This window comes from Capra hircus, chromosome 20 (genome assembly GCF_001704415.2).
Source record: "Capra hircus breed San Clemente chromosome 20, ASM170441v1, whole genome shotgun sequence".
Taxonomy (NCBI): domain Eukaryota; kingdom Metazoa; phylum Chordata; class Mammalia; order Artiodactyla; family Bovidae; genus Capra; species Capra hircus.
Window position 1 is genome coordinate 29,118,354 of NC_030827.1, and position 24,889 is coordinate 29,143,242.

The 24,889-nt window shown below is 38.9% G+C and overlaps 1 protein-coding gene across 1 annotated transcript in view; it reads left to right on the forward strand.

The window, feature by feature from the left end:
- HCN1 (hyperpolarization activated cyclic nucleotide gated potassium channel 1) overlaps window positions 936-24,889 on the forward strand; it is a 450,862-nt gene continuing 426,908 nt past the window's right edge. Inside the window, exon 1 of the mRNA XM_013972798.2 lies at window positions 936-1,416. Within this exon, the coding sequence (XP_013828252.2) occupies window positions 1,010-1,416 (407 nt within the window). The 5' untranslated portion in view covers window positions 936-1,009. The remainder of the gene's footprint in view (window positions 1,417-24,889) is intronic.

Below are 24,889 nucleotides of genomic sequence, written 5' to 3' on the forward strand. Positions count from 1 at the left end.
CCTAACACACTTTTCTCTCACTGTTGGCTGCTGGAAGACCAGCGAATTGATGCGAGTGGCCTTGGGAAGGAAGAAATCCCATCTTCTGCATACGAAGCTCCAGAGAAAAATCAAGGATAAGTGTAAGGAGGTCAGCTGTCTGTCCCTAGGTGCAGAGCTTCATCTGCAAAGCCCCAACTGATTACCCTGGGTTACAAAGAACCTAGTCTCTTTCCCTGTCTGCTTCTCTCCTTCAACTACACACACACACACACACACACACACACACACACACACACACACAAACACACGCACAATTCCCTGTACTCATGAAATTTAGCATCTAATGTCAGCCGTTACTTTCTAATGCACACCTAGCTGTACGCTGAATTTTCTGCATCCAGAGTCACCCTCTCCCCCTTCCTGATCTGTAACATCATTCAAATAGGAGTTCAACGTGACAAGGTCTCAAGGAGTTCAAGGATGTTTGTCTCTTTCGGATGAATATATATCCGCTGGCTCAGTCTTTCTCTCACTCTCTCTTTGCCTCTCTCCTCCTTTTCGTGCAAAAATACACCGAGTCTCTCACATCATGTACAAATGAATGTTTCCGAGGGCTCCCGAGTTCAATGTCACGCTGGGCAGAAGTGGAGCGAGAGTGGAGCGACAGCGTGTTGCGTGCGGGCGGGTAGAGTCCCTCTCCGGCCAGCAGAGGGCAGCCGAGCGGAGGCGCTGGCGCGCGAGGGCTGAGCCGAACCGAGCCTCGCTCGGGCAGCCTCAGCCTGAGCACCAGCCGCGCCGGAGCCCGGAGCGCAGCCACTGAGGGCAGCGGCGGCGGCGGGAGCGAGGCGCGCAGCGAGCAGCGGCGCGGGCGGGAAGCAGAAGCCGCCGCCGCCGCCGCCGCCGCCGCGACGGGCAGCCGGGCTCGGCGGCCGCCGGATCGGGCCCCTGCCCCCTCCGCCTCGTGTCCCCGGCGCCGGGCGGCCGGCGAGTCTGGAGCCCGCGCCGTCGCCGGCCGCGTCCCCCGGGCATGGAAGGAGGCGGCAAGCCCAACTCCTCGTCCAACAGCCGGGACGATGGCAACAGCGTCTTCCCCACCAAGGCGCCCGCGACGGGCGCGGGGCCGGCCGCGGCCGAGAAGCGCCTGGGCACCCCGCCGGGGGGCGGCGGGACCGGGGCGAAGGAGCACGGCAACTCCGTGTGCTTCAAGGTGGACGGCGGCGGCGGCGGCGGCGAGGAATCGACCGGGGGCTTCGAGGACGCCGAGGGGCCCCGGCGGCAGTACGGCTTCATGCAGCGGCAGTTCACCTCCATGCTGCAGCCCGGGGTCAACAAATTCTCCCTCCGCATGTTCGGGAGCCAGAAGGCGGTGGAGAAGGAGCAGGAAAGGGTTAAAACTGCAGGCTTCTGGATTATCCACCCTTACAGTGATTTCAGGTGAGGACTCTTTGCTCGCCGCCCCACCCTCCCTTCCGGGCGCGCCCTCCTTCGCGCTCCCGGCTCCTGGGAGGGGTCGCCCCGGGACTGGCGGGGAGGGGGCGCCCGGCCGGCCGCGGGAGGAGCCGCCGTGGCTTCTACCCGGGCGGAAGGCTCGATTCTTCTACAACTAGTTTCCACCCAGGAGGGGGTTGACTGATGAGTTCCTGTTGCCCGGGGAACCCCAGGGAAGGTTCTCTTCCTTTGCCTCGGGAACTTTGGGGCCAGATCGGGGAAAAAGGCCACGGTGACCTCCGGATGGGAGGATGCTAAGTTGTGCAGGGAAACTTTCACTTCGGAGAGATGAGAGTGTAAGAAAGTGGCCAGAAAGTCGTTGGGGGTGCCACCTTCCCTCGCGCTTTTCCCTCCCAAAGGGGCAAAAGGCGCTCCTGAGTTTGGGGAGAGCATGAGGCGACCCGAGACGGTGACTCACGGGTCCTGGCCCGTCCAGCCTCTCTCACCCATAGGGGGTGTTAATCTGTTTCTCATCCGCTTACAGGCACTTGGTATCCTCAGTGCCTTTCTTCAGGAGAGTGGCTGGCAGGCGGAGGAAGGGTAATTTGCGCTTGGATTGCCCCTGACTTGAGATTTCAGTGGAGCTGGCGCTGCCTGGTGGGGCAGGAGCCTGGCGGGAAGCCTCGAGTTCCCGAAAAGGAGACAGGGGGCGTTTTCAGAGCCCCCTTCCTGAAACAGAGGGGCACCCTTTCTTGACCTTGGCTACTAGTCTATTTCAAAAATCTCTTTCCCATTTCCCAACTCGGGGAACAAGGGCAGGAGGGCCGTCAGCTGTCAGGGAAACTCTGCTTCGGTGAATTAACGTTAAGACGTTCCCTGATCTTATTTGTCGCCCAAGTTTTCATTGGGTTATAAGCGTGTTTAGAGATTATCAAATGAAGGTCGTGAAGTAGATCCTCTTATTAGTGTATGAACACCCTGCGGTCACGTTATATTAGCGCTTGAGGAAGGCTGTGCTTTTAATTAAACAACAACAACAACAACAAAACCCCGTAAGCAAAAGCCAAGAGTGGCATTTATGTATGTAGGTATGTATGTATGTATCCATTTACTGCTGAAATCGTTTGGAAAAGAAAAAGAATGTGGTGCAAACTCAGCAATTTTAATAGGCGGCTGTTAAACAGCAAACAAATATAGCAATAAAAAGCAGCATTACTTTGAGTTGCTTGTAGAAACTAAGGGACAGTTGCCTTCAACTCTACTCCTTGATGGGAGCTGTCCAGAGTTCTGAATAACATTTAGTGGAAAACCCATTCTTCTGCCGCACAAAGCCTTGGAAAAACCGTCTTCACCTTCTCTGAGATATACGTAAAAATACATATATTTTCAGAAATAAGTAACCATGTTATTTATGCATAGGATGAATGTACTTTAGGAAGTGTAGAATGTTAAAGTTCTTATATGGAAAAACACATAACAAATTCCAAAGGAGGGCTTATAAAACATGACATTTATAGTGTATGGAAAATTAAGAGTTTGATTGAAAAAATGTTCATATTAAAATAATCTACTAAATAATCAAACATATTTCCTCCAGTAGGCTAATACTTATAGAAGCAAACTATGAATGACCTTATTCTAAGGTATATAACATTGTCATATTCTTTAGAATTTTAAGTTGAAATCAGATGTAGAATACTGTTTGTACCTCAGTCTTCAGTGGAAATATATTTCAACCCATATTGTTATTTCTTCATGAAAGAACAGTACAGAAACTGCCTTTAGTCTTAATAACAAAACTAAGCATGGTCTTTCCAGAAATATATGTAGTTCAATATCTACTTGCACATAAAATGCTATGTTCTGTTTGTTTAATTTTGCACTCAATTAAATGGTTAATTATGATACTTTTATTTCTCAAGCAGTATGAAAATAGTCTACACTTTTTCAAAATGGTGGCATATAATTAAACTTTCATCATTTATTAGATAAAAAATATAGGGCCACCTTTCAGGAATTGGTATAGTGTGCCAGGATCTTTTGAATGAATGAAATTCATGAAATTAAAGATTCTCCACATTTTCCTAAGTAAGTCTTATGAGACAGGGTATCTCTTTAAAACAAACAAGAAATTTGTTACTAAACAGGAGGAAGAAATGGAAATCAGATGATAGTTCGACTTTATCATGCATTTGAAAGGAGAGATGATTAAAAAGTGAGTTAATACTCTAAACAAACTGCTGTGGAACAGTTTGGAACATTTGATTTTCCCCTGCATAACTGGAAAAAGAAAATGGTAGAGGTAAATATTATAATTTAGATTTTTAACTGGAAGGAATCTAAAAAAAAAGATTTTAAAACTCACAATTACTATATATGCTGGTCTTACCAATAAAACAACAAACTAAGGAAGAAATGTAAATACTTGCTTGCATATTTTAAGTCATTATTATACCAATATAAGGTTTCTTAAAAATGTAACATGTCAGGATAATGTAATAAAAAAATAAAAATAAAAAGCATAATTCTGTTAGCATATTTCTTTTTCTAAAGGAAAAGTGTGGGAATAATCCACAAAATGTAGAAATAGTCATGAGCTGTTCGCCTCAGACCCTTTCCTGATGAAGACACTTTAGGGTGCTGTGCTGTTTCCTACAATGCCAAAGTTAAGTTCAGTAGTAATTTAGTGACTGAGAAAGTGAGACTTAAGAATACCTTTCCATGGAGAATGGGGGAGATACCAGAAATTAAAGATACCCAGTGTTGTTTTTTTTTTTTTTTCTTTTGACCCCCTTCCCCGTCCTAAGCCTTCGCAGATCCAGGGAAGTTCGGCAGTCAGTTATTTGGTCCCACACTGCTGAGTGGAGCATGAGCCCGCAGTCCAGGGCATGTCAGGACTTTGACACTGCAGCTGGTGATCTAGTCCCTTCCCAGGATGACTGATTTCCAGGGCAGGCTTCCTTCTTCCCTCAGGCTGCGGGGCTGTGCTCCCATTGAGACTCCAGGAAGCCAGCTCCTCCAGGCGCTCTCACCCGCCTGGGCCCAGGAGTGCTGTTGCTGTGTCTGGCGAGTAGTTTTCTCTGCCTCCAGTGTAAGTAGGGCAGAGGCACTGTATTTCCCTTTCTTCTCAAGGGAGGATGATGTTAGAAATCTTCAGGGACTAAAGAGGACTCAAATCCTATCAATACTGTTGGAAATAACTGGGTGGGAGCTGGAGAATTCAGTTTAAAAAAAAAGTATGTTTTTGTTTATACCATGGTATAGAATCACCCTAACTTCACCCAAACTAGGGAAAACATGGTTAAAAAATAAAATCACACTGATTTTTGTGTAGTGAGGACTTGGTTTCAGTCTTCTTGAGTTTCATGTGAATAGCGCATACATATAAATAATTTGAAGGTTAAACATGATTTTGAGGTTACTAACAGTGATTGTATATTTATTAGCTAAAACTTTACTTTTTATTCACTAAATAAAAAAGTGATCCTGGGCAAGCATTGTAATTTCATAGCCAGTCCATTTATGATATAATCATTCACATGAATTGAAAGAATAGCTAGGGGACTCTTGTGGATGGTTGCTATTACATGAGTAATTTGCCTTAGAAGAATTTATCAACAGATTATTTTTCAGTTCAAGAATTCTACCATTATTTTGTTGGCTCATGCTTACATAAGTGCCTTTAAAAAAAAAAAATAACGCTCCCATTCTATATATACTGCCAGGAAACCTCTTGCCTCTGGTAAGGGAGGAGATTTTATATCTCGACTCATTATTTCTTCCACTGCGTTTCATCAATTAGTGTGAATGACTGTGAAAAGCTTATTGTGTGGTAAGTACACAAGGACTCTAGAGACCAGAGTCACTTCCTGAAGATACTGCCATATCTGGCCTTGCCTCTCTGCCTCAGGCTACATCCACAACTGTGCTGATGTCAGAGGTCACTGATGTGTTCATTAGAGAAGGGAGGCTTCCTCTGTATAACAGTCAGAGAGAGACTGCCTGTTTCTAGGAGCTTCTCCCAGGAAAACAATTCAACCTTCTGGGGTTTAAGGACTAATTACCCTTCTGTTTTGTTATCTTTGTGCAGAATGCACTGTGTTTTCCCCAGCAATGCTCCTTTTATTTACTTTCTGTATCAACACAGCCAAAATTAACCATAGGAATTTATTTTTTTCCTCTGTTAGGTGAACCTTTTTCTATCTTATAAATTCAATTAAGTTCTTCATAGTGGCTCTAGCAACTGGTCAGCCCAATTATAGTGAAACTCTTTGAAAAAAATGTGGAGGTATGAATTTATTCAGTTACATTTTCTTAGTATACATGTAAGTTGTAAAATTTTAAATTTTGCTAAATAGTTCACTATTTAATTGCATTTAATAGATATAGTGATTATACTATTAAAATATTACAAGATATTTTCCATTTTTTCCTGAGCAACTTTGCCTTTAAACCTACTTTTGGGGTTTATTATGTAAACTGAGAGTCCTTTTCCAATTCACATTTTATTATGTGGGCTTGTATTGTTGACCTTGCATCTTGAATAATAATGAAAGAATTTCAAATGCATTGGAACCATATATTACATTGTTATGATAGGCTCATTTAACAGAATTTAAACTATATCTGCTTGATCAAAAACCACAAACCAAAACAACACCAACACCAGAAAACAATTTAAATAGTATTTGTAATTTTCCATTATTTCACTCAATGAACCTGTGTCCCTAAGTGAGTATGAGGCAAGCAAGATAAATGTGTGATTTGGATGTGATCTTTTTGCCATCCCAAGTGTAATTCTTATGATTAACAGATTATTCACTTGTGCTCACTCGTGCTTAGTCCCTCAGTCCTCTCTGACTCTTTGCAACCCCATGGACTGTAGCCTGCCAGGCCCCTTTGCCGATGGGATTTTTTCCCAGGCAAGAATACTGGAGTGTGTTGCCAGGGGATCTTCCCAACCCAGGGATTAAACCTGTTTCTCCTGCAGCTCCTGCATTGCAGATGGATTCTTTACCTGCTGAGCCCATTTACTTCCTTACTTGGAAGGCAAAAATTGGATTTAGGATGAAGACTTTCAAATAGAGTTTCTTATAGGTATAATGCAAAATTATGGTAGACCATCAGCACTGCAGGAAGAGTATTGAACAAGTTCAGGGGCTGTGACAAATTTTCATTTCATCATTTTGAGTAAAGAAGTAGCAAGCTATGAATTAGGCTGACACAATATATTTTAGGAGGAGAGTTAGTGGTGATGATGAAAAAGTTTGCATGCACTAGAATAAAAAACTATTTATACTTACACTAAGTACTTCCAAAATTAATTTGTGTGTGTGTGTGTGAAGGCATCTTGATGTACAAATTAGCATTATTTTCCCAGAAGAGAAAAATCAGGGGAAAATGGTGACGCTTCTTGGTTCACTTGGAGTTTTCTATGTTTTTGCAAAATAAACCTCCTGGCTGTGTTAATTCTGTGTGTGTGTGCGTGCGCGTGCCCACATAAGCAAGCAAGAGAGAAACTGTTCCAGGGACATTTGTACATAAGCACATCTGATTAATGCTCATTTATCAGATACACCTCACCCAACTATGGGTGATAAAAATTGATTTCATGACCCTTTTCAAGTTTATTTGTTAAGTTCCTGGTAATATTATATTTCATTTAATAACGACCACTCAGTTAAAGCAAAGTATCAAAATTATGCATGCCTCAGATTTACAATTTAACCATCTTATTTATATAGACCTGTTTTTATTTTCAAGATATTACAGCTCTAAAGAAGTAAGGCTAATTAAATCTAAAATAGAGTGGATTTATGTGTAAATATAACTGATTCATTTTGCTGTACAGCAGAAACTACCACAATGTTGTAAAGCAACTATACTCCAATAAAAATTAATTAAAAAAAGAAGTAAGGCTAATCACACACACATAGAGTTAGCAACTGTTTACAAATTTTTATGTTCAGGTTTCATTCAAGTATTTCACTATTATCAGCAGTGCTGCAGCAAACATCTTTGTCCGTTAGTCTTCATTATATTCTGTACATACTGATCTTATCAAGTACTACTGCTACCAACTAAGACTCTTCTTAAAATTTTAAGTGACATGGATACAGCACTGTTGATGTTCTTGTTTAGATATTCACAGGCAGTTTTAGGACAGAAAGTCAGAATTTGTCCTCCATTCTGTTCATCATAGAGTATGTGGAGTGGCAAGAATGATCTTATGCCATGTTATCTTATGTCTAATGAAGTTATCACACTACTTAAAATCCTTTGAGGGCTTCCCATTACTCTTGAATATATTTGACAAACGAGCTACAAGATTGCATAACTTCAACTTATCTGGGCAGCCTCATCACACACCATTCTCTCCCTCACTGTCCTCAGCCACCTGGGTAAGTTTTCAGCTCCCAGAACAAGCTGAGTTCTCTCTTGTCACAGATTTTGATGTGACATTTAACCCCATTGCCTGAAATTCTCTTTTCACTTCAAGTCATTCTGCATTATAACTAGTTTCTCTTCCTCATGTGGATTTCAGTTTAATCACTGTGATCACCTTCGACACCTCCCCCCTCCACTTTCTTTTTCTATCTGGGCTTTTTGTTTCATCAGAATGTATACTTCATGTATGTTTTGCTACTAGAATTTAAGCTCCCTCACTTCATCTGTATTATTCCATTTTATATTCCTCATGCCATAAGAATGCACGTAGTAAACACTTTTCCTGCTAAGCTTTCTCAGATGCTTTAGTTTTTAACAAGTTTTTGAGATATTATTTATCTACCATACAATTCACTCATTTAAAGGGAATGATTGAATGTTTCTAATATGTTCACAGAATTGTGCAGCCATTACCACAATCAATTCTAGAAAATTTTTATCGCTCTATGAAGGAATGCTGTATCCATTAGCACTCAATTCTCTTCTTTCCTTCCCTTCCTCCCCCAACACAGCTCTATCCAACCACTAATCTACCTTCTGCCTCTATAGATTTTTTTTTCTTATGCTGGAAATATTGTATCAATGGAATCATATAATACATAATTTTTTGTTACTGCTTTATTTCAGTTAGCATAATGTTTTCATGTTTTATCCGTGCTATAGCACATTTCAGTTCTTTATTTAGTGTGGTATGGATATACCAAATTTTGGATTTCTCTGGGGGCTCAGATGGTAAAGAATCTACCTGCAGTGCAGGAAGTCTCCTGGAGAAGGAAATGGCTACTCACTCCAGTATTCTTGCGTGGAGAATCCCCATGGACAGAGGAGCCTGGTTGGCTACAGTGGATGGGATTGCAAAGAGTTGGACACGACTGAGCGAATAATACACACACATGTACACCAAATTTTAGTGATTCATCAGTTGATAGATACCTTAGTTTTTGGTCATTATGATTACTGCTGGTCTGAATGCTATTGCACAGTTGTTTTATTTTTATTTTCTTTTGTGCAGAGATGTATTTCTGTTTGTCTTAGAAGTGAAAATTCTGGCCCAGTTTATATAAAAAAAAATATTGAATGAATGCACACTTCAACCAGGGTGTGCCGCATTTATTTTTTACATTAATAAATTCAGTTAAAGAAATCTCTTTCTTTTCCTACAGCAATACTTGGCATCCTTTCCATGTTACCAGTGTAAGTACATGTCCCAGTCGTTACATTTTCCTGCCCAGTTTAGAGAGGACTAAATGAAACTGAAGGGAGGTTAAGCACCATGAGCCTGCTGACATGGATGGATGATGAGAAGTGGACCAGAAGTTTAGCTCTCTGGAATCTTTTTTTTTTTTTTTTAATAAGCTTTATTTTTCAGCAAGTGTGTTGTCTTTTTTTGTTTTGTTTTGTTTTGTTTTGACTGCATGACATGTGGATTCTTAGTTCCCTGAACAAGGATAGAACCCATGCTGAAGTGAAAATGCAGACTCTTAACCACTGAACCACTAGGGAAGTCCCAGTTTGGAATCTTGATTCTGTCACTCCAGCTCTTTTACCTCAAAGAAACAAGACTGCCAGTATAAATAATTCTCCATATCTGCAGGAAAAATTTATGTTAAAGTTAATCATTTATTCTCCCTCCTTCTTGAAACCTTCCCAAAATAATATGAAAAAAATGCAAAGAAACACAGACAACTAGAAGAAATAGGAGAAAGCAGAGAACAAGGGATCTGGAAACATTTTGGGAAATAGAAAGAAAGCTAATGAAGTTACTCTGTTAACACTTACCAATCCTTCACCACTGAACCCCAGAAGTGTTCAGGACATGAAGAGATCAGTTAAGAAATAGTTTCTAGGAAAACCAGTCTGAAACCAGGAGGATTAATTAAGGGTCTCTTTAGTGAATGCAGAACTCTTAATCCTAATATAGAAGGCTTTGTTGTGCTTGGTTAATTCTCCCCAGGCAGGAAACAGGAAAATTACCTTCATGGAAGACACTTCAAGGTCTTCCAGTAAAACTTATTTATTACCTAATGACCTTACATTTGTATACAGAGACTGTATGTATATTTTGGTAGTAAATCATCTAATATCTAAAAGAAAAAGATTATGAGACTTTTGAGAAACAGCTTCATCATAAAATAGAAAAACCAAGTCAAACAGCAAAAGAAAGTCCCAAGAACAAAAAAGCATTTGGGATAAGGGGAAACTCAATATTACTTAAAAATACTATAAAACTCATATCTTCAGCAGGGTACTTCATCTGTACAGTAAGAACAATATGCTATGAAGAGAAGAGCCAGAATGTAATAAGTTGGCACATAAAGTCTAGCAAACCCCTTATAATTAGGGCCAACAGAAAAGAATGGAAAATATAAGCAAAAATAAAGGCTAATTTATAAGATCAAACTTTATAAAAGGAGTTTGAGGATGAAAACATAGAGTGAAAATTGACATATGGCATTAACAGAGACATTTTAAATAAAATTTCCAGGTAGCAGGATGTGAAATAGCATTTCTGAGAAACTCACAGAGTGCTCAGCACCATGAAAGGAAAAGACCCCACCAAGGGTCATCACACACCTCAGAACTCCTCTGAATCAGAGAAAAAAAGAAAAAATGCAACAACAAAAAATGAAACCCTAAAACTTCCAAAGAGAAAGTTACAAACTTATAGTATTTCTCAAGAAGTGAGAAAATACTGTAAGCTAACTGATAGTGTGATAAAGTCTACAAAATTGTGAGAGAAAGTGACCTCTAAAAAATTGTAAACCCTTCATAATAAGAAGATTTAATAAAACCAATCAGAATTCAAGAACTCTAATGTTAATCACCCATGTATCCTTTCTTACAAAGTTACTGAATGATGTGCTCCAGTAAAACAAAGAATCACATCAGTGTGAAAACAAAAGATGGGATATGGAATCTGACAGAGAAGAACCTTGAAAGAAAGTCCCAGGAGTTCTGAGTAACTGGGTGGTCTTGAAGGAAACCAATCTAAACAGGGGCCAGAAAGCAGAGGGCCCTGGACAAAGGCTTTCAGGGGAGAGAAAAACGGTAATCAGCTTTTGAAAAGTAATGTTACTAGGCACATCCTTTGGAACAAGGTATCTATGACTACAGGAGACATGAGAGACACGGGTTTGATCCCTGTATCCAGAAGATCCCCTGGAGGAGGGCATAACAACCCACTCCAGTATTTTTGCCTAGAGAATTCCATGGACAGAGGAACCAGGTGGGCTACAGTTCATAGAGTCACAAAGAGCAGGACACGACTGAAGGGACTTAGCAGCCACTTAATACAAGGAAATAAACAAAAGACCTTTATCAACTCCAGGAAGAAAGTGTTAGCTCTCAGTCCTGTCCCACTCTTTTCGATCTCATGGGCTCTAGCCCACTAGGCTCCTCTGTCCATGGGTTCTCCCGGCAAGAATACACGAGTGGATAGCCATGTATTTAAAAGGAAAAAAAAAATTACATTACTTGGATCAGCAATGAATAACAGTTGCCTGGCCATTGTAAAGTAAATAAGGATGATTTACGCAAAGATTATGGTTTTGTTATTCTGGAAGGAAAGAGAAAGGTAGATGAAGGTTGTTGCTACTGCTGCTAAGTCACTTCAGTCGTGTCCGACTCTGTGTGACCCTATAGACGGCAGCCCACCAGGCTCCCCCGTCCCTGGGATTCTCCAGGCAAGAACACTGGAGTGGGTAGATGAAGGTTGGGTGTTCTAAGAAAGCTGAATGATTGAAATTGAGCAGGGTTTAAAGTTGATGTATCAGTTTCTTTTTGAAATTTAATGTCTTTTTGAATTTAATGTCAGAAGAAACAATTAGGATGTTTGAATTAAGGAAGTGGGTGTGTAGAGTGAAAGGAAGGGAGTTTATAATCTTCTTATAATCCTTTAATACTATTTTAGTTGTTAAAAAGAGATTATGGATATGTTTTGAAGTGACATAGTTTTGTTAAGAACACAGATTCCGGAGCCAGCCTGTTTGGGTTAGAATCCGAATTCCACCACCTCAGTATCTGGGCCTCAGTTTCCTTAGTTATAAAATGAGGAAAAAAGTATTGGGTTGTTGGGAAGATACATATTTTTGTGTTATGACTATACAGTGTCTAGATGTAGTGGCTCAGAAGGTAAAGAATCTGCCTGCAACGCGGGGGACCTGGGTTCGTTTCCTGGATTGGGAAGATCCTTCTGGAGAAGGGCATGGCAACCGACTGCAGTATTCTTGCCTGGAGAATCCCCATGGACAGAGGAGCCTGGCAGGCGACAGTCTATGGGGTTGCAAAAGAGTTGGAATGACTGAGTGACTAAGCAGTGACAGGTAGTGCTTAGTTGTAGTATCCTCTGCTTCTTGATGCTATGTTAGCTATTATGAAAGTAAAACTGAAATGGAATTAAGAAGTGTGAACTATTTGAGAAAGGAGAATACTAAGTACATGCTTGTCAGTCTTCAAAATTCTTACAGTGGATGTGTCTGTGAAGGGAGGGCCGTGTAAAGGATGTGCTGTTCTGCTTTCTTTTTATCTTCAGGGAAGACTGGGCAGCAGAAACCCTGATGTGCAGTGGCAGTTTTTGTGTGTGCTCTGTGAAATAAGTTCACTCATGAGAGAATGAGCATTGGAGAACTTCTAATACAGCTTCTATCTGCAAAATTTTCTAGATGTAATAGTATTATTTTCTAAGTTACTATAGAATGCTACAGTGTTGAACATTTAGAAATAGCTTTTGGGGAAAATTCTAATGGCATTGAGTTGTATACTCCTTCACATTAATCTTTATTTTCATCAGAAAATGGCATAAACCATTTGGGGTCTTATTTCAAATCAGTTAAATTTTATCTATGAGGCAAATAAGATGATTCATAACTTGCTAAATTCTTTCATTTTTCTTTTAATTGTCAATTATTTTCCTTTGTAGTATAATTGATGTACAATATCATATTAATTTCAGGTGTATCATATAATGAGCCAATATATTTATTCATTATAAAATTATCATTATGGTTAGTCTAGTTATCTATCACTATATAAATTTATTGCAATATTATTAGTTATATTCCCCATGTTGTATATTATATCCTCATGACTTATTTATTTTGTAACTGAAAGTTTATACCTCTTAATCCCTGTCTATTTATTATTTATTGTCAAATTTAATAGTCTGTGAAAAAATGGTTATTTAGAAATATAATTTAAGAAAAAATCTTTTTTTACATCCTTTTGCAGCAGATGTCACTTATTGCCCTTGCAGAATGTGTTAGCCTTATTTTTTTTTAAAAGAGTATATTTTATTAAAAATTATGCAATTTTGATTGTTTGAGAGACATGAGCGGAGATTGAGAAAATGACTATTGAGGGTTATATGAGTATACTTATTGGGAGAATGAGTATTCCTTTTTTCTGTAGAAGAGTCATTAATTGTTTAAATTTTTCTTTTTTTAAGATTTTTGTTCTGAGCATAACATTTGGTATTTGTCTTGGAAAATCATGTAAGTAAATTAGGATGAAGATTAGAAACATATTGTCCAGGATTTAGATGCATTTTTAAAATATATAAAATAGCAGAGATATAAAATAGCAATTACCTAGTTATAGTTGTACACATATTGAATAATATAAATAACCCCCAAATCCTATGGACTTAATTACTGTTTATATTAATTGTTCCTTGACTAACCATTTATGTTAGTGACACTTAGATTTCAGGCTCACAGAATACTTCAAGAATCAAATGAAATCTGTGAATTCTCTGCCTAGAAAAGTGCATGTATTCTCAAAATTTTTGACTGTAATTTTAATAAGTTTTTGGTTCCCTTCAAGCACATTTATTTTTGGACCCCAAGAGAAGACTTCTTGAACTATTTAATGTTGTAACACAGATGTATGATACTAGAAACGATGCATGGAAGACACAGGGAGCTGGAGTTTTGCTTGGACATTTAATCGTTAGAGCTACAGTTAGAAACATTTGCCCTGAGAATTGGACAGAATTCCATCAGCCAAGTTAGTTAGTTTTGAGGCTAGATGTGGCACTATTGTTGAAGAACCTGTCTGCCAATGCAGGAGACAGAAGAGACACTGACTCCTGGGTCGGGAAGAGATACTGTTTGACTCCTGGGTCAGGAAGATCCCCTGGAGGAGGGCCTGGCAACCCACTCCAGTATTCTTGCCTGGAGAATCCCATGGACAGAGGGGTCTGGAGGGCTATAGTCCATAAGGTTGTAAAGAGTCGGACATGACTGAGTGCCTTAGCACGCACACACCTTGTCCACAAGGACTGAGCAAAGATCATTCTGTTGTTGGGTCAGTCAGTATAATCATGCACAGAATTATATTTGGGGTGAGAAGAGGCTAAATTATTTTTTTGCAGATATGTTTATTTGCCTTAAAGAGCTTAAAGAACCAACTGATAAATGATAGAATTAACTGCAAAATTCACTGAGAACTTATTATAAGACATATATTTAAAAATACCAGTAACTTTCCTATATAGTAACAACTCTGAGGATAGTTAATAGAAAATCAATGCCTATGAAAACCAAAAATACAAACTATATATAAAAAATGAGTTTTACAATAAATACTATTAATTGACAAAGATAATTGAGTAAAATCCATTGTTACCAGTTTATAGCAAAATTAAATCCAAATAGGTTAAACTTTATTAAAGGTCAAAATAATTTAAATCAGAGTTCCTAAAAAATATTAGCAAATTATTTATTAATGTTGCTTTGGGGGAGAGCTTCCTAGCATATGGCTCCAAAGACCGTGTAAATTGTTGCAACTCTTCTAAATGTCAGTTTGACACTATATAAAAAGTTTTTGAAAATTTATAGGCCAGTGTGTTATTTTATTTAAAAAAAGATACATGTGAATATATGTATATGAGTCCTATAAATATTTTTCATAATAATAGAAAATTATAAACAAATATAACCTGAGTAAAATTTCAACCCTATTCTATACCCCTTGTTATCAGTTTTCCTCCATATCTCTGCCTTTCCTTTTCTTCATGCTGCTGCTGCTGCTAAGTCACTTCAGTCGTGTCCGACTCTGTGCGACCCCATAGACAGCAGCCCACCAGGCTCCCCCGACCCTGGGATTCTCCAGGCAAGAACACTGGAGTGGGTTGCCATTTCCTTCTCCATTCCATGAAAGTGAAAAGGGAAAGTGAAGTCGCTCAGTCGTATCCAACTCTTCACGACCCTATTGACAGCAGCCCACCAGGCTCCTCTGTCCATGGTATTTTCCAGGCAAGAGTACTGGAGTAGGGTGCCATTGCCTTCTCCGGCCTTTTCTTCATAGTACTTCACATAATTTATTTATGCTAAATGTTTTGTTTACTTTAGTTTATTATCAACCCTCATCTATAATTTAAGCCTGACTTAGGGTGAGGGTTTTTTATTGTTTTAACCATTTTATTCTCAGGATACATGTGTGCATGACACAAAGTACATGCTTAATAAATATGAATGAATGAAGAAATTCTAGGAACACTATGCTTAGTTTTAGTTTTTGTACATAATTTCCAACAACCAAATGGTATTTTCCCCTATATTTGCTACAAAAACACTGACTATTTTAATTTAGCATGGATATGTTAATCTGATATACAGAAACATATATTTAGAAATAAGATTTTATGTCACTTAATATAATACATACTTGTATTAATTCTGTTTGCTGTAATGCTTGTTTTTATGTTGTTTAAAAAAATTTTGGGAATATATATTGTGGATCTTTGGGGATCTTGTTTCACAGACTTATAAAACTGTTTAAATGTCATTGCCTTTGGAATCAATGTTATATTCATCGAAATAGATTTGAAAATACCTCTCTCTGGGCAGTGACATTAAGGAAGAGTGGCTCATTTACTTTCCTGTATATATCTTTTTATTTTTGTCTCTTTTGCCAAATTGTACTGCTTGGTTAACAGTTGTAAGCATTTCATTTCAAGCCCAGTTGTATAGAGGTAGAAAATTAGTACTATCTATAGGTATACCTAATAAAGGTTGAGTCAATGTTTTGAAAGAGGATTTTGAATTTTAACTCTGTGGTAAGTAGATACTTTTTTGTGTGTGTTTGACAAACAAAAAACACAAATTCAAGCAAAAATTCCTGATAAAGCATTAGTAAATTGGTTCTTGTATAGTTAATGGAAAGGAGTTCATAGATCTTGATACGAGAAAATTGAAGTTGACATAATTTTGAGAGGGAAAGGGAACTTGAATCTTAGAAGACACTGATAGTTTGGTTTTTGCAGATAGAGAGTGAAACAAAAAAAACCTCTGACAACTTTCATAGCAGAACTGTCCCCAGGAACCTAAAAGATAAGTAATTGGGACTGACCTGTGTGACAGCTGCAAGACCTGTGTTTTGTAAACCTCCATGTAGGTCAAAGGAAGGAAGTAACGGGAAGCAAGGTCATCTGGTGGAGCTGAGAGCAGATGACCCTTCCGTATAGCCCCCAAGTATTTGCTGGAAGAGTAGCTGAAACTCAGATGAGATTTGCAAAATCCAGTAGCAGGAAGTCTGCAGTCATTTGAAGAGGAGAAATGATGTCCCAGGTTTGGGGCAGGAAATGTACGTTAAGGGCCTGGAACAACTGAAAACCTCAGATAGAAGATAAATTGTCAAAGAGAACCAGGATAATATAAAAAAGTATTCAAGAGTCAGCTTGCAGAAGCCAGATGGGCTTCAGAAAGCATAAGAATTACAATGAATTCAAGCTTATTAGATGTTTAAATTTAAGTTCATAATAATGTAAGAAATCACTACCTACCGAAACTCAAAGGGACCCAATTTATTACCTTGAAACCTAAGTGAATAAAAGGAAAGAATCAAACACTGACCCTGCTTTTCCTCAGTTATCTAACCAATGTATAACCAAATAGTAGAGGAGGAAAAGATTGTTCTTATAAAATCATTAATGCTAATACACGAAAAGCTAATGATACATTTAGAAATTCATGGCTTTACACTTCCATTCAGTGAATACATTTAGATGTTGTATCAGTAGGTATCAAATACAAAGAGTGGAGGAAGGTGCTGAGCTTTCACCTGGAGCATGTAGTCAGCAAAATCCAATGTTAGAGACCTGACAGGTCTATAGTAAGAATGGGATGGAGGGGAATTTCTAAATTAAGAGACATTCTGGAAATGGAGACTTGGGCAGAGCAAAGTATACAGTCTAGGCATGTACAATTGTGATGAAATTATAGAAGGAAGCAACAAGTGAAAGGAAGTAGAGCTGTTATTTTGGAGGGTGGGAGGGGCCTGTGATTGGGATGGTGAACATGGATGGATGAGCTTCTTGGGTGGGTAGAAAAGTTTTAGTTCATGTCCTGGGTGGTGATTTCAAGGTTATTTGGCTTATGATAAATCACTGTTTTCTCCAGTTTTCTCTATCTGTTTTGTTTTATAATAAAGAGTGAAAGGAAAAAAGGTAAGAGGTCTTAATTTTCAAAAAGAAAGGTCAGGATATAATGAAAAGAAGTCAACTGTTACTGTTTATTTCTCTGTTTTACTCACAGACCTGTTTTGTATTTGCAATAAAACCCTAATAATGCTAAGGCAAAGCAGTGGGATGCAACTTTATGGTAGGAAAATGACCCAGACATAATCTCAGAAAAGTCAGAACCTTTTAACTTGATTTGAGGAGATATTCAACCTCTTTGCAACTAATCTGTAAAATTCAAGAAAATAATATCTATACCCTTATGAATGTTATGATAATGTGAAAAATGCCTGACACATAGCCCATGTGTGATAAATATTAAATTTCCTTTCACTTTCTTTTGTTATCCTGTTAATATTATATAGGTACAAATATATAAATTATAGTGGTTTTTCTAAAACACATGAGCTCACACAGTAAAGATTTATTGAAAGCTGAGTATGTTTTCAAGGACTATTAAGTATTCTAGATGCAAAAAAGAATGAAGTTAAGTCATATCCTTTGAGAGGCTTTTTGTCTGGTAAAAAGACAGTGTATACATAAGGATATAATTGTAATGGAAGGAAGGAATGCCAGTAGGAAAATTGTGTAAAATAGTATACCAGAGAAGAATATCATGATGCCTTAATTCCATAATATTTAATCATCAGCTAAATTTTAGAATTTTTTTCACTGTTTATTTCTCAGATTTCTTTTTGGTAAGCCATTACAAATAATCAGTAGTTTTGCACATTTTTTTTTTCTATTAAAGCAATTACCCTGGTGGGGTAAAATCTTCTCAAATTTGTAACAATTAAATCTTTATTAATTCATTGTTACACTGTTGTATTCCAAAAAGCATAACGTATTTTCAGGTTTGTCTTAAAAGTCAGGCAAGTCAAGATTTATTTCAGAACTGTATACTTAAAAGAGAGAAAAATCCTTTTGGAATGTAGCAAAAGGGTTTATTTATTGACTGTGGACTGCCTCTGTATCTCTTTCCTATGTAAAAATAAAGCTAAGGGCTATCCTTCTGTATTAACAAATCATGTTGGAAAGAGAGAGAGAAGCTCTTAACCTACTTTCCTATCTTCAATTTTTAACTTTATCATGCTTGTTAATTGCCTGGGTGTCCTTTAACCATCTATTTCCATGATTCTTTCCCAGAGGCTTGGTTTAATTTTAAAAGTGCTGTGTATTCAGCCCTAATTATGTGAGAGTTCACTGTAGGCAAACAGCAAGAGATAGTAATGACCAAAATGTCTTCTTAAATCAGTGCCAGAATACCACAAGCACAATGAAGTAAACATTTCATGACTAGGAAATACAATTATATAAGGTAATACTTAGAAGCAAATAATGTTTGAAAATAGGATTTCTTCCTAGAAACATCACTGTGATGTTTTAAATATATAATTTTGTAGTTTTATACATTTTATTTCTCTTATCAAGTATTTAAACAGGCTGAATACTCACACAGTCTCACATTCTTTTCATAATCAAGAAGTTTGTTGTTCAATCACTATGTCATGCCTGACTCTTAGCAACCACATGGACTACAGCACACCAGGCTCCTCTGTCCTCCACTATCTCCCATCTCCCAGAGTTTGCTCAAATTCATGTCCACTGAGTTAGTGATCCTGTCTAACCATCTCATCCTCTGCTGCCCCCTTCCTTTTGCCTTTAGTCCTTCCCCTCATCATGAGTCAGCTCTTCTCAACAAGTGGCCCACGTATTGAAGCTTCAGCAACAGTCCTTCCAATGAATCTTCAGGGTTGATTTCCTTTAGAAAATCTTCTAAAAGAAAACTGATCTTCTTGCAGTCCAAGGGACTCTCAAGACTCTTCTCTAGCACCACAATCAAATAACTAGACCTCTACTTTATCTGAATTAGAATAAAGTTCACAAAGTATGCAATCTGTGTGCCTAGAAATACCATCCATTGTTTTCTTTACAAAGCATGCTATTCAGTTCAGTTCAGTCGCTCAGTCGTGTCCAAGTCTTTGCGACCCCATGAATCTCACCACGCCAGGCCTCCCTGTCCATCACCAACTCCCGCAGTTCACTCAGATTCACGTCCATCGAGTCCGTGATGCTATCCAGCCATCTCATCCTCGGTCGTCCCCTTCTCTTCCTGCCCCCAATCCCTCCCAGCATCAGAGTCTTTTCCAATGAGTCAGCTCATCTCATGAGGTGGCCAAAGTACTGGAGTTTCAGCTTTAGCATCATTCCCTCCAAAGAAATCCCAGGGCTGATCTCCTATAGAATGGACTGGTTGGATCTCCTTGCAGTCCAAGGGACTCTCAAGAGTCTTCTCCAGCACCACAGTTCAAAAGCATCAATTCTTCGGTGCTCAGCCTTCTTCACAGTCCAACTCTCACATCCATACATGACCACTGGAAAAACCATAGCCTTGACTAGACGGACCTTTGTTGGCAAAGTAATGTCTCTGCTTTTCAATATGCCGTCTATGTTGGTCATAACTTTTCTTCCAAGGAGTAAGTGTCTTTTAATTTCATGGCTGCAATCACCATCTGCAGTGATTTTGGAGTCTAAAAAAATAAAGTCTGACACTGTTTCCACTATGTTGACTTAAATGTCCAGAGTAAATCAAGAAATTAAGCATTATCTGTCACTGTTCCTTTTAGGACTTGGTGGCTCAGACGGTAAAGTGTCTGTCTACAATGCGGGAGACCCGGGTTCAATCCCTGGGTCAGGAATATCCGCTGGAGAAGGAAATGGCAACCTACTCCAGTACTATTGCCTGGAAAATCCCATGGACAGAGGAGCCTGGTAGGCTACAGTCCATGGGGTCGCAAAGAGTCGGACACGACTGAGTGACGTTCCGTTCCGTTCTTTTTACATTAACTTAGTGGAGGTGAGATTATTGCTGAAATGTTTTAACTGGTCACATATGGGAAGAATGTTTTATTCTATGAATCATGGTCAAAATGCAGACTTACCTGCCAAGTTAAAATTGTGGGCCACAGTTGTAAACGTCTTTATATATATTATCTCACTGAGTCCTTAAAACAGCCCAACAGGTACTATTTGTGTCACTCTAGAGTTTAGAAAACCAGATTATCGAGAGGGTAGGTAGTCAGTTTCTAAATGGAGAAGCTGGGATTTGAACCCAAGGATCTGTGTGAGAGCTCAAGATATTAATTACTGTCCTTTGTCCCAGAAGAATTCAGTCATATCCTGATCCAGTGATTCAGTCTTTTTCCCTGACTTTATTAAAAAAAAATGTACTGTTAGAATTTATATTTTCTTTTTCTGGCTATAAGAATCTTAGTTATTTAGCAGATAGTCTTCAGTGGGAAATATGCCCTGTTAGCCAAAGGTTGGCTGCAGTTTTCTGAGAGTTTCATTTCTAGTTCATCATGTTGAATTAGATCCTATGTGTCAATACCTAATTATTTCAGATGCTCATTTATTTTTCTAAAAAGCTAGATATTTGACAGTAAAGAGTTAAGGCTAAATCTTGAAAATTGAAATGTTCTTATCCAGGCAGGCAAATAAAATGGAAATAAAACTATAATGATTCTTTCGACTCTACTTATGTTTAAAACTCCAGAAAATACAACAACCAGTGAAATCAATTCTACTTCCTAAAATACTTCTAATTTCCTTTCATTATGTTTATTTGCCTTTTTTAAAATTAGTGCTTATATACCAAAATGAACAGACTATTCAAGTGGAAATAGCAACAAAGAGCTGTACTAATAATGAAGGCATTGAGAGGTGTTTGGGAGTAGAAAGAAGCTATAAAACTTTAGTTACAGATAATCTTGAAGAGATATAGTTATTACACTAAAAGGTCGATGTTTGCCATTAGATTGCAGTCTACCACCATATAAATGTTATATATTAGATAGCTTACAAATTGGAGTTCATTAGGATAATAATGGACTACAATTGCTTGGGAAAATTTAGGAGGGTTTTTATTAGGCTTTGAGTCTACTGAAAAAAAGGCAACTAATAAAGGCAAGGAGCAATGTGTAAGGTTTTAGGTGACAGATTCCCAAGAAATTCCCCTGAACTATAATCCTGCTGTGGGCTTCCCAGGTGGTGCTAGTGGTAAAGAACCTGACTGTCAATGCAGGAGACGTAAGAGACATGGGTTCGATCCCTGTGTCAGGAAGGAGGAGGGCACGGCAATCCACTCCAGTATTCTTGCCTGGAGAATCCCATGGGCTATAGTCCATAGTGTAACACAGAGTTGGACACGACTGCAGCAACTTACACTCCAGTACTCTTGCCTGGGAAATCCCATGGCTGGAGGAGCCTGGGGGGCCACCGTCCATGGGGTTGCTAAGAGTCAGACACAACTGAGCGACTTCACTTTCCCTTTTCACTTTCATGCATTGGAGAAGGCAGTGGCAACCTACTCCAGTATTCTTGCCTGGAGAATCCCAGGGACAGGAGAGCCTGGTGGGCTGCCGTCTACGGGGTTGCACAGAGTCAGACACGACTGAAGCGACTTAGCATTAGCAGCAGCAGCAGGAGCGACTTAGCACATATGCGTGCATAGTCCTCCTGTATGTCTGAAATAATTTCTTCAGGTTTCCTGAAGTCTGATGAACAGGATAGTCTGCCTAATGGAGTCATTGTTTCCAAAAACAGTTATTTCATAACTCACCATTACTTACTGAGCAGCTATAGATGTAACCTGAGAAATAAATCCCTGACAGAATTAGAACTAGAAAGAGAGTTACTGGAGAATTAGGAAAAAATCCTTCTGAAGCTTCTCAGTTTAAAAATATAAGTGATTTTAAATTTTTAGAAAAATGAGATGTGATATTATCACCAATCATCAAAATCAGAATTTCATGGATAATAATGGATATTCAAAAATATGTTTCATTATTTGTCCTCCCTAAGTAAATTTAGATTATTCATCTGTAAGAAATGTTTAAACTTTTAAACAACACAAAGCAAAACAAACCCTTGATTTACCATTTTAAACAACACAAAACAAAGCCAACCCATGGTTTACCACTTACCTTTACAGACTTTTATAAGCATTGATTTATATTCACTCTCTCCCACTTGTTTATCATTACTCAACCCTGAACTACCTGGCTTTCCTTTTGAGCAGTGCACTGACAAAACCAACCAACAACCAAATAGCAAGTCTTGTAAATGTCATTCAACCTCTTTGTTTCTAAATCTAGTAAACACTTTCCAGACCTCATTTAACTTCAGCCCTTATTGGCACTTGACACTCCTTCTTGACTTCTCTGACCCTTCTCTCCTCTGATTGTCTTCCTACATCTCTGCCCTGTGCTTCTGCAGGGCCCTGTCAGGCTCTAGCTCTTTCACCCTTAGCTTAAATGTTACTGAGTCTAAAGGTCTAGCTTCAAAGCTCCTTCTCTCCTCTCTGTACATGTTTTCCTTGGGAAATGTTATCCATTGCCCTGTTCTGAACTACCACTGCCTATACGCTAATGATTCTGTTGATGTAGTCCAGCCCGGAGTGTATTCCATAGCATTAGACCACATACCCAAGTGCCTCTTTGATTTATTATGGTACCTTTGACCTGTTGGCCAAAAATGTTCTTCAACTTATGTTTCCTTATGGATGGAGGGTTAACAGTTATGCTTAACCCTGAATCTCATTATTATTCTGGGCTCCTACTTGTTCTTCCCTGGCACTCAGCCTCTGGTGCACAGGTGTGCATCTCGGCATGTATACACACATACACACATGACTCACCATTCCTGACTTATTCTACCTCCTGAATATGCCTACCACTACCGTGGGTCATGTCCTCCTCCTCCCTTATTTTTCTATTGTGACTCATCCATTAGCGTTTAATGTGGCTCCACTTCTGTCTTCCAAACCAATATCATGTTGCACCTACTGCATTTTGCCTCTTGCTCAGCATACATAGAATGGTCTTTCACATCTCTATATATTTTTTTCACATTTTCCCAACCATTTAACACGTATCTAAGGACAAAATCAAAATTAAAAGCTAAATAGACAGCCTATCTAGTTATCTATTCTTTGGAGTTAGGCAGAAAAATAGTGCTGAGTTAAACTAGATATAATAAACCAGAGACAGGCAGGCAATGAAATTCAAGAAGCAGGGCTCTGGAGAAATTCTCTGAAACCCCACAGCTCTGCAGGTCAATTTATACTGATTTGCTAATCACCTAGGATGTGCCAGCCACTAAGCTAGACCCAGGATAGAGCACTGAAGAAGGAGACATCACACTTGCCTTTTCTGAGCTTACAATCTTGTGTGAAAGACTTGTATTGAACGAGTTGAGATGATCACTGTAACAAACTACAGGGTAATATATGAAAGTATAGAGCAAAGGGTTTAGTCTAAGCCAGAGGGTAAGGAAAAGCCTTCATGAAAATGTGACAACTGAGCTTAGAATTCAGACAGATAAGAATTAGTGAGGTAAACCAGTTTCAGATGTAGGTGAGGGTAGAACTTTACATGTCATTTATTGACGTGTAAAGAAATAACTGCTGGTACTATTTTGAGTTATTTTCCACCAGTATTATTTGGATAGATAAGATAAAAAAGTTGATAGCTGATATTTGAGTACCTCGTAAGTCTCATTCTGCTGCTGCTGCTGCTAGGTCGCTTCAGTGGTGTCCGACTCTGTGCAACCCCATAGAGGGCAGCCCACCAGGCTCCTCCGTCCCTGGGATTCTCCAGGCAAGAACACTGGAGTGGGTTGCCATTTCCTTCTCCAAGTCTCATACTTCTTAAGTCTACACTGCATATTTATTTCTTTTGTAATGCATCATTACAGCCTTTGCCCATTTTTTCTTCTAGTGGTGGTGATTTAGTCACTAGGTTGTGTCCCGCTGGGCTGTTGGACTGTAGCCTGCCAGGCTTCTCTGTACATAGGATTTTCTAGGCAAGGATACTGGAGTGGGTTGTCATTTCCTTTTCCGGGGAATATTCCTGACCCAGGGATTGAGCCTGGGTCTCCTAAGTTGCAGGCGGATTCTTTACTGACTGAGCTACCAGGGAAGTATTTGAATATACTCTCATTCAAGGTTCAGATTTCCCACAAATCTTTCAACACGTAAATGACCATTCCTTTACTCTGCATTCTCTTAGAATTTATTTATAATTCATATTTCATTATCTTCAGACTGAATGCATTTCTGGTTATTTTAGTCATTCTATTCTTTCCTCTTTTTTTTTTCCGAATTCCTTCCAGAGCATTTATGTCTTCCACCTTTTTTTATTAGTTCTGTTCACTCTCCTACCATTTATCTGAATAACCTGAGTGTCTTGTTCTAAAACATAATCCAAACATATCTTACTGAAAACATGTTAAAATTCTTCTCTCTTATTGAGAAACAGATATCAAAAGTATTTTAATAGTGCAGTTATGGTTTTATTTTATTTAATGACTTCTAATGTATCTGATTGATGAATTAAACTATATAGGTTTATATAGATTTGCTTGTGTTTCTGTGTTTTTCTAGAGCAAGTTATACCCTGTGTTACTCTTTATGTAATGATAAGATGTGTATTATTATGTTTTATGGCAGCCTGGATAGGAGGGGAGTGTGGGGGAGAATAGATACATATATATGTATGACTGAGGGCTTCCCTG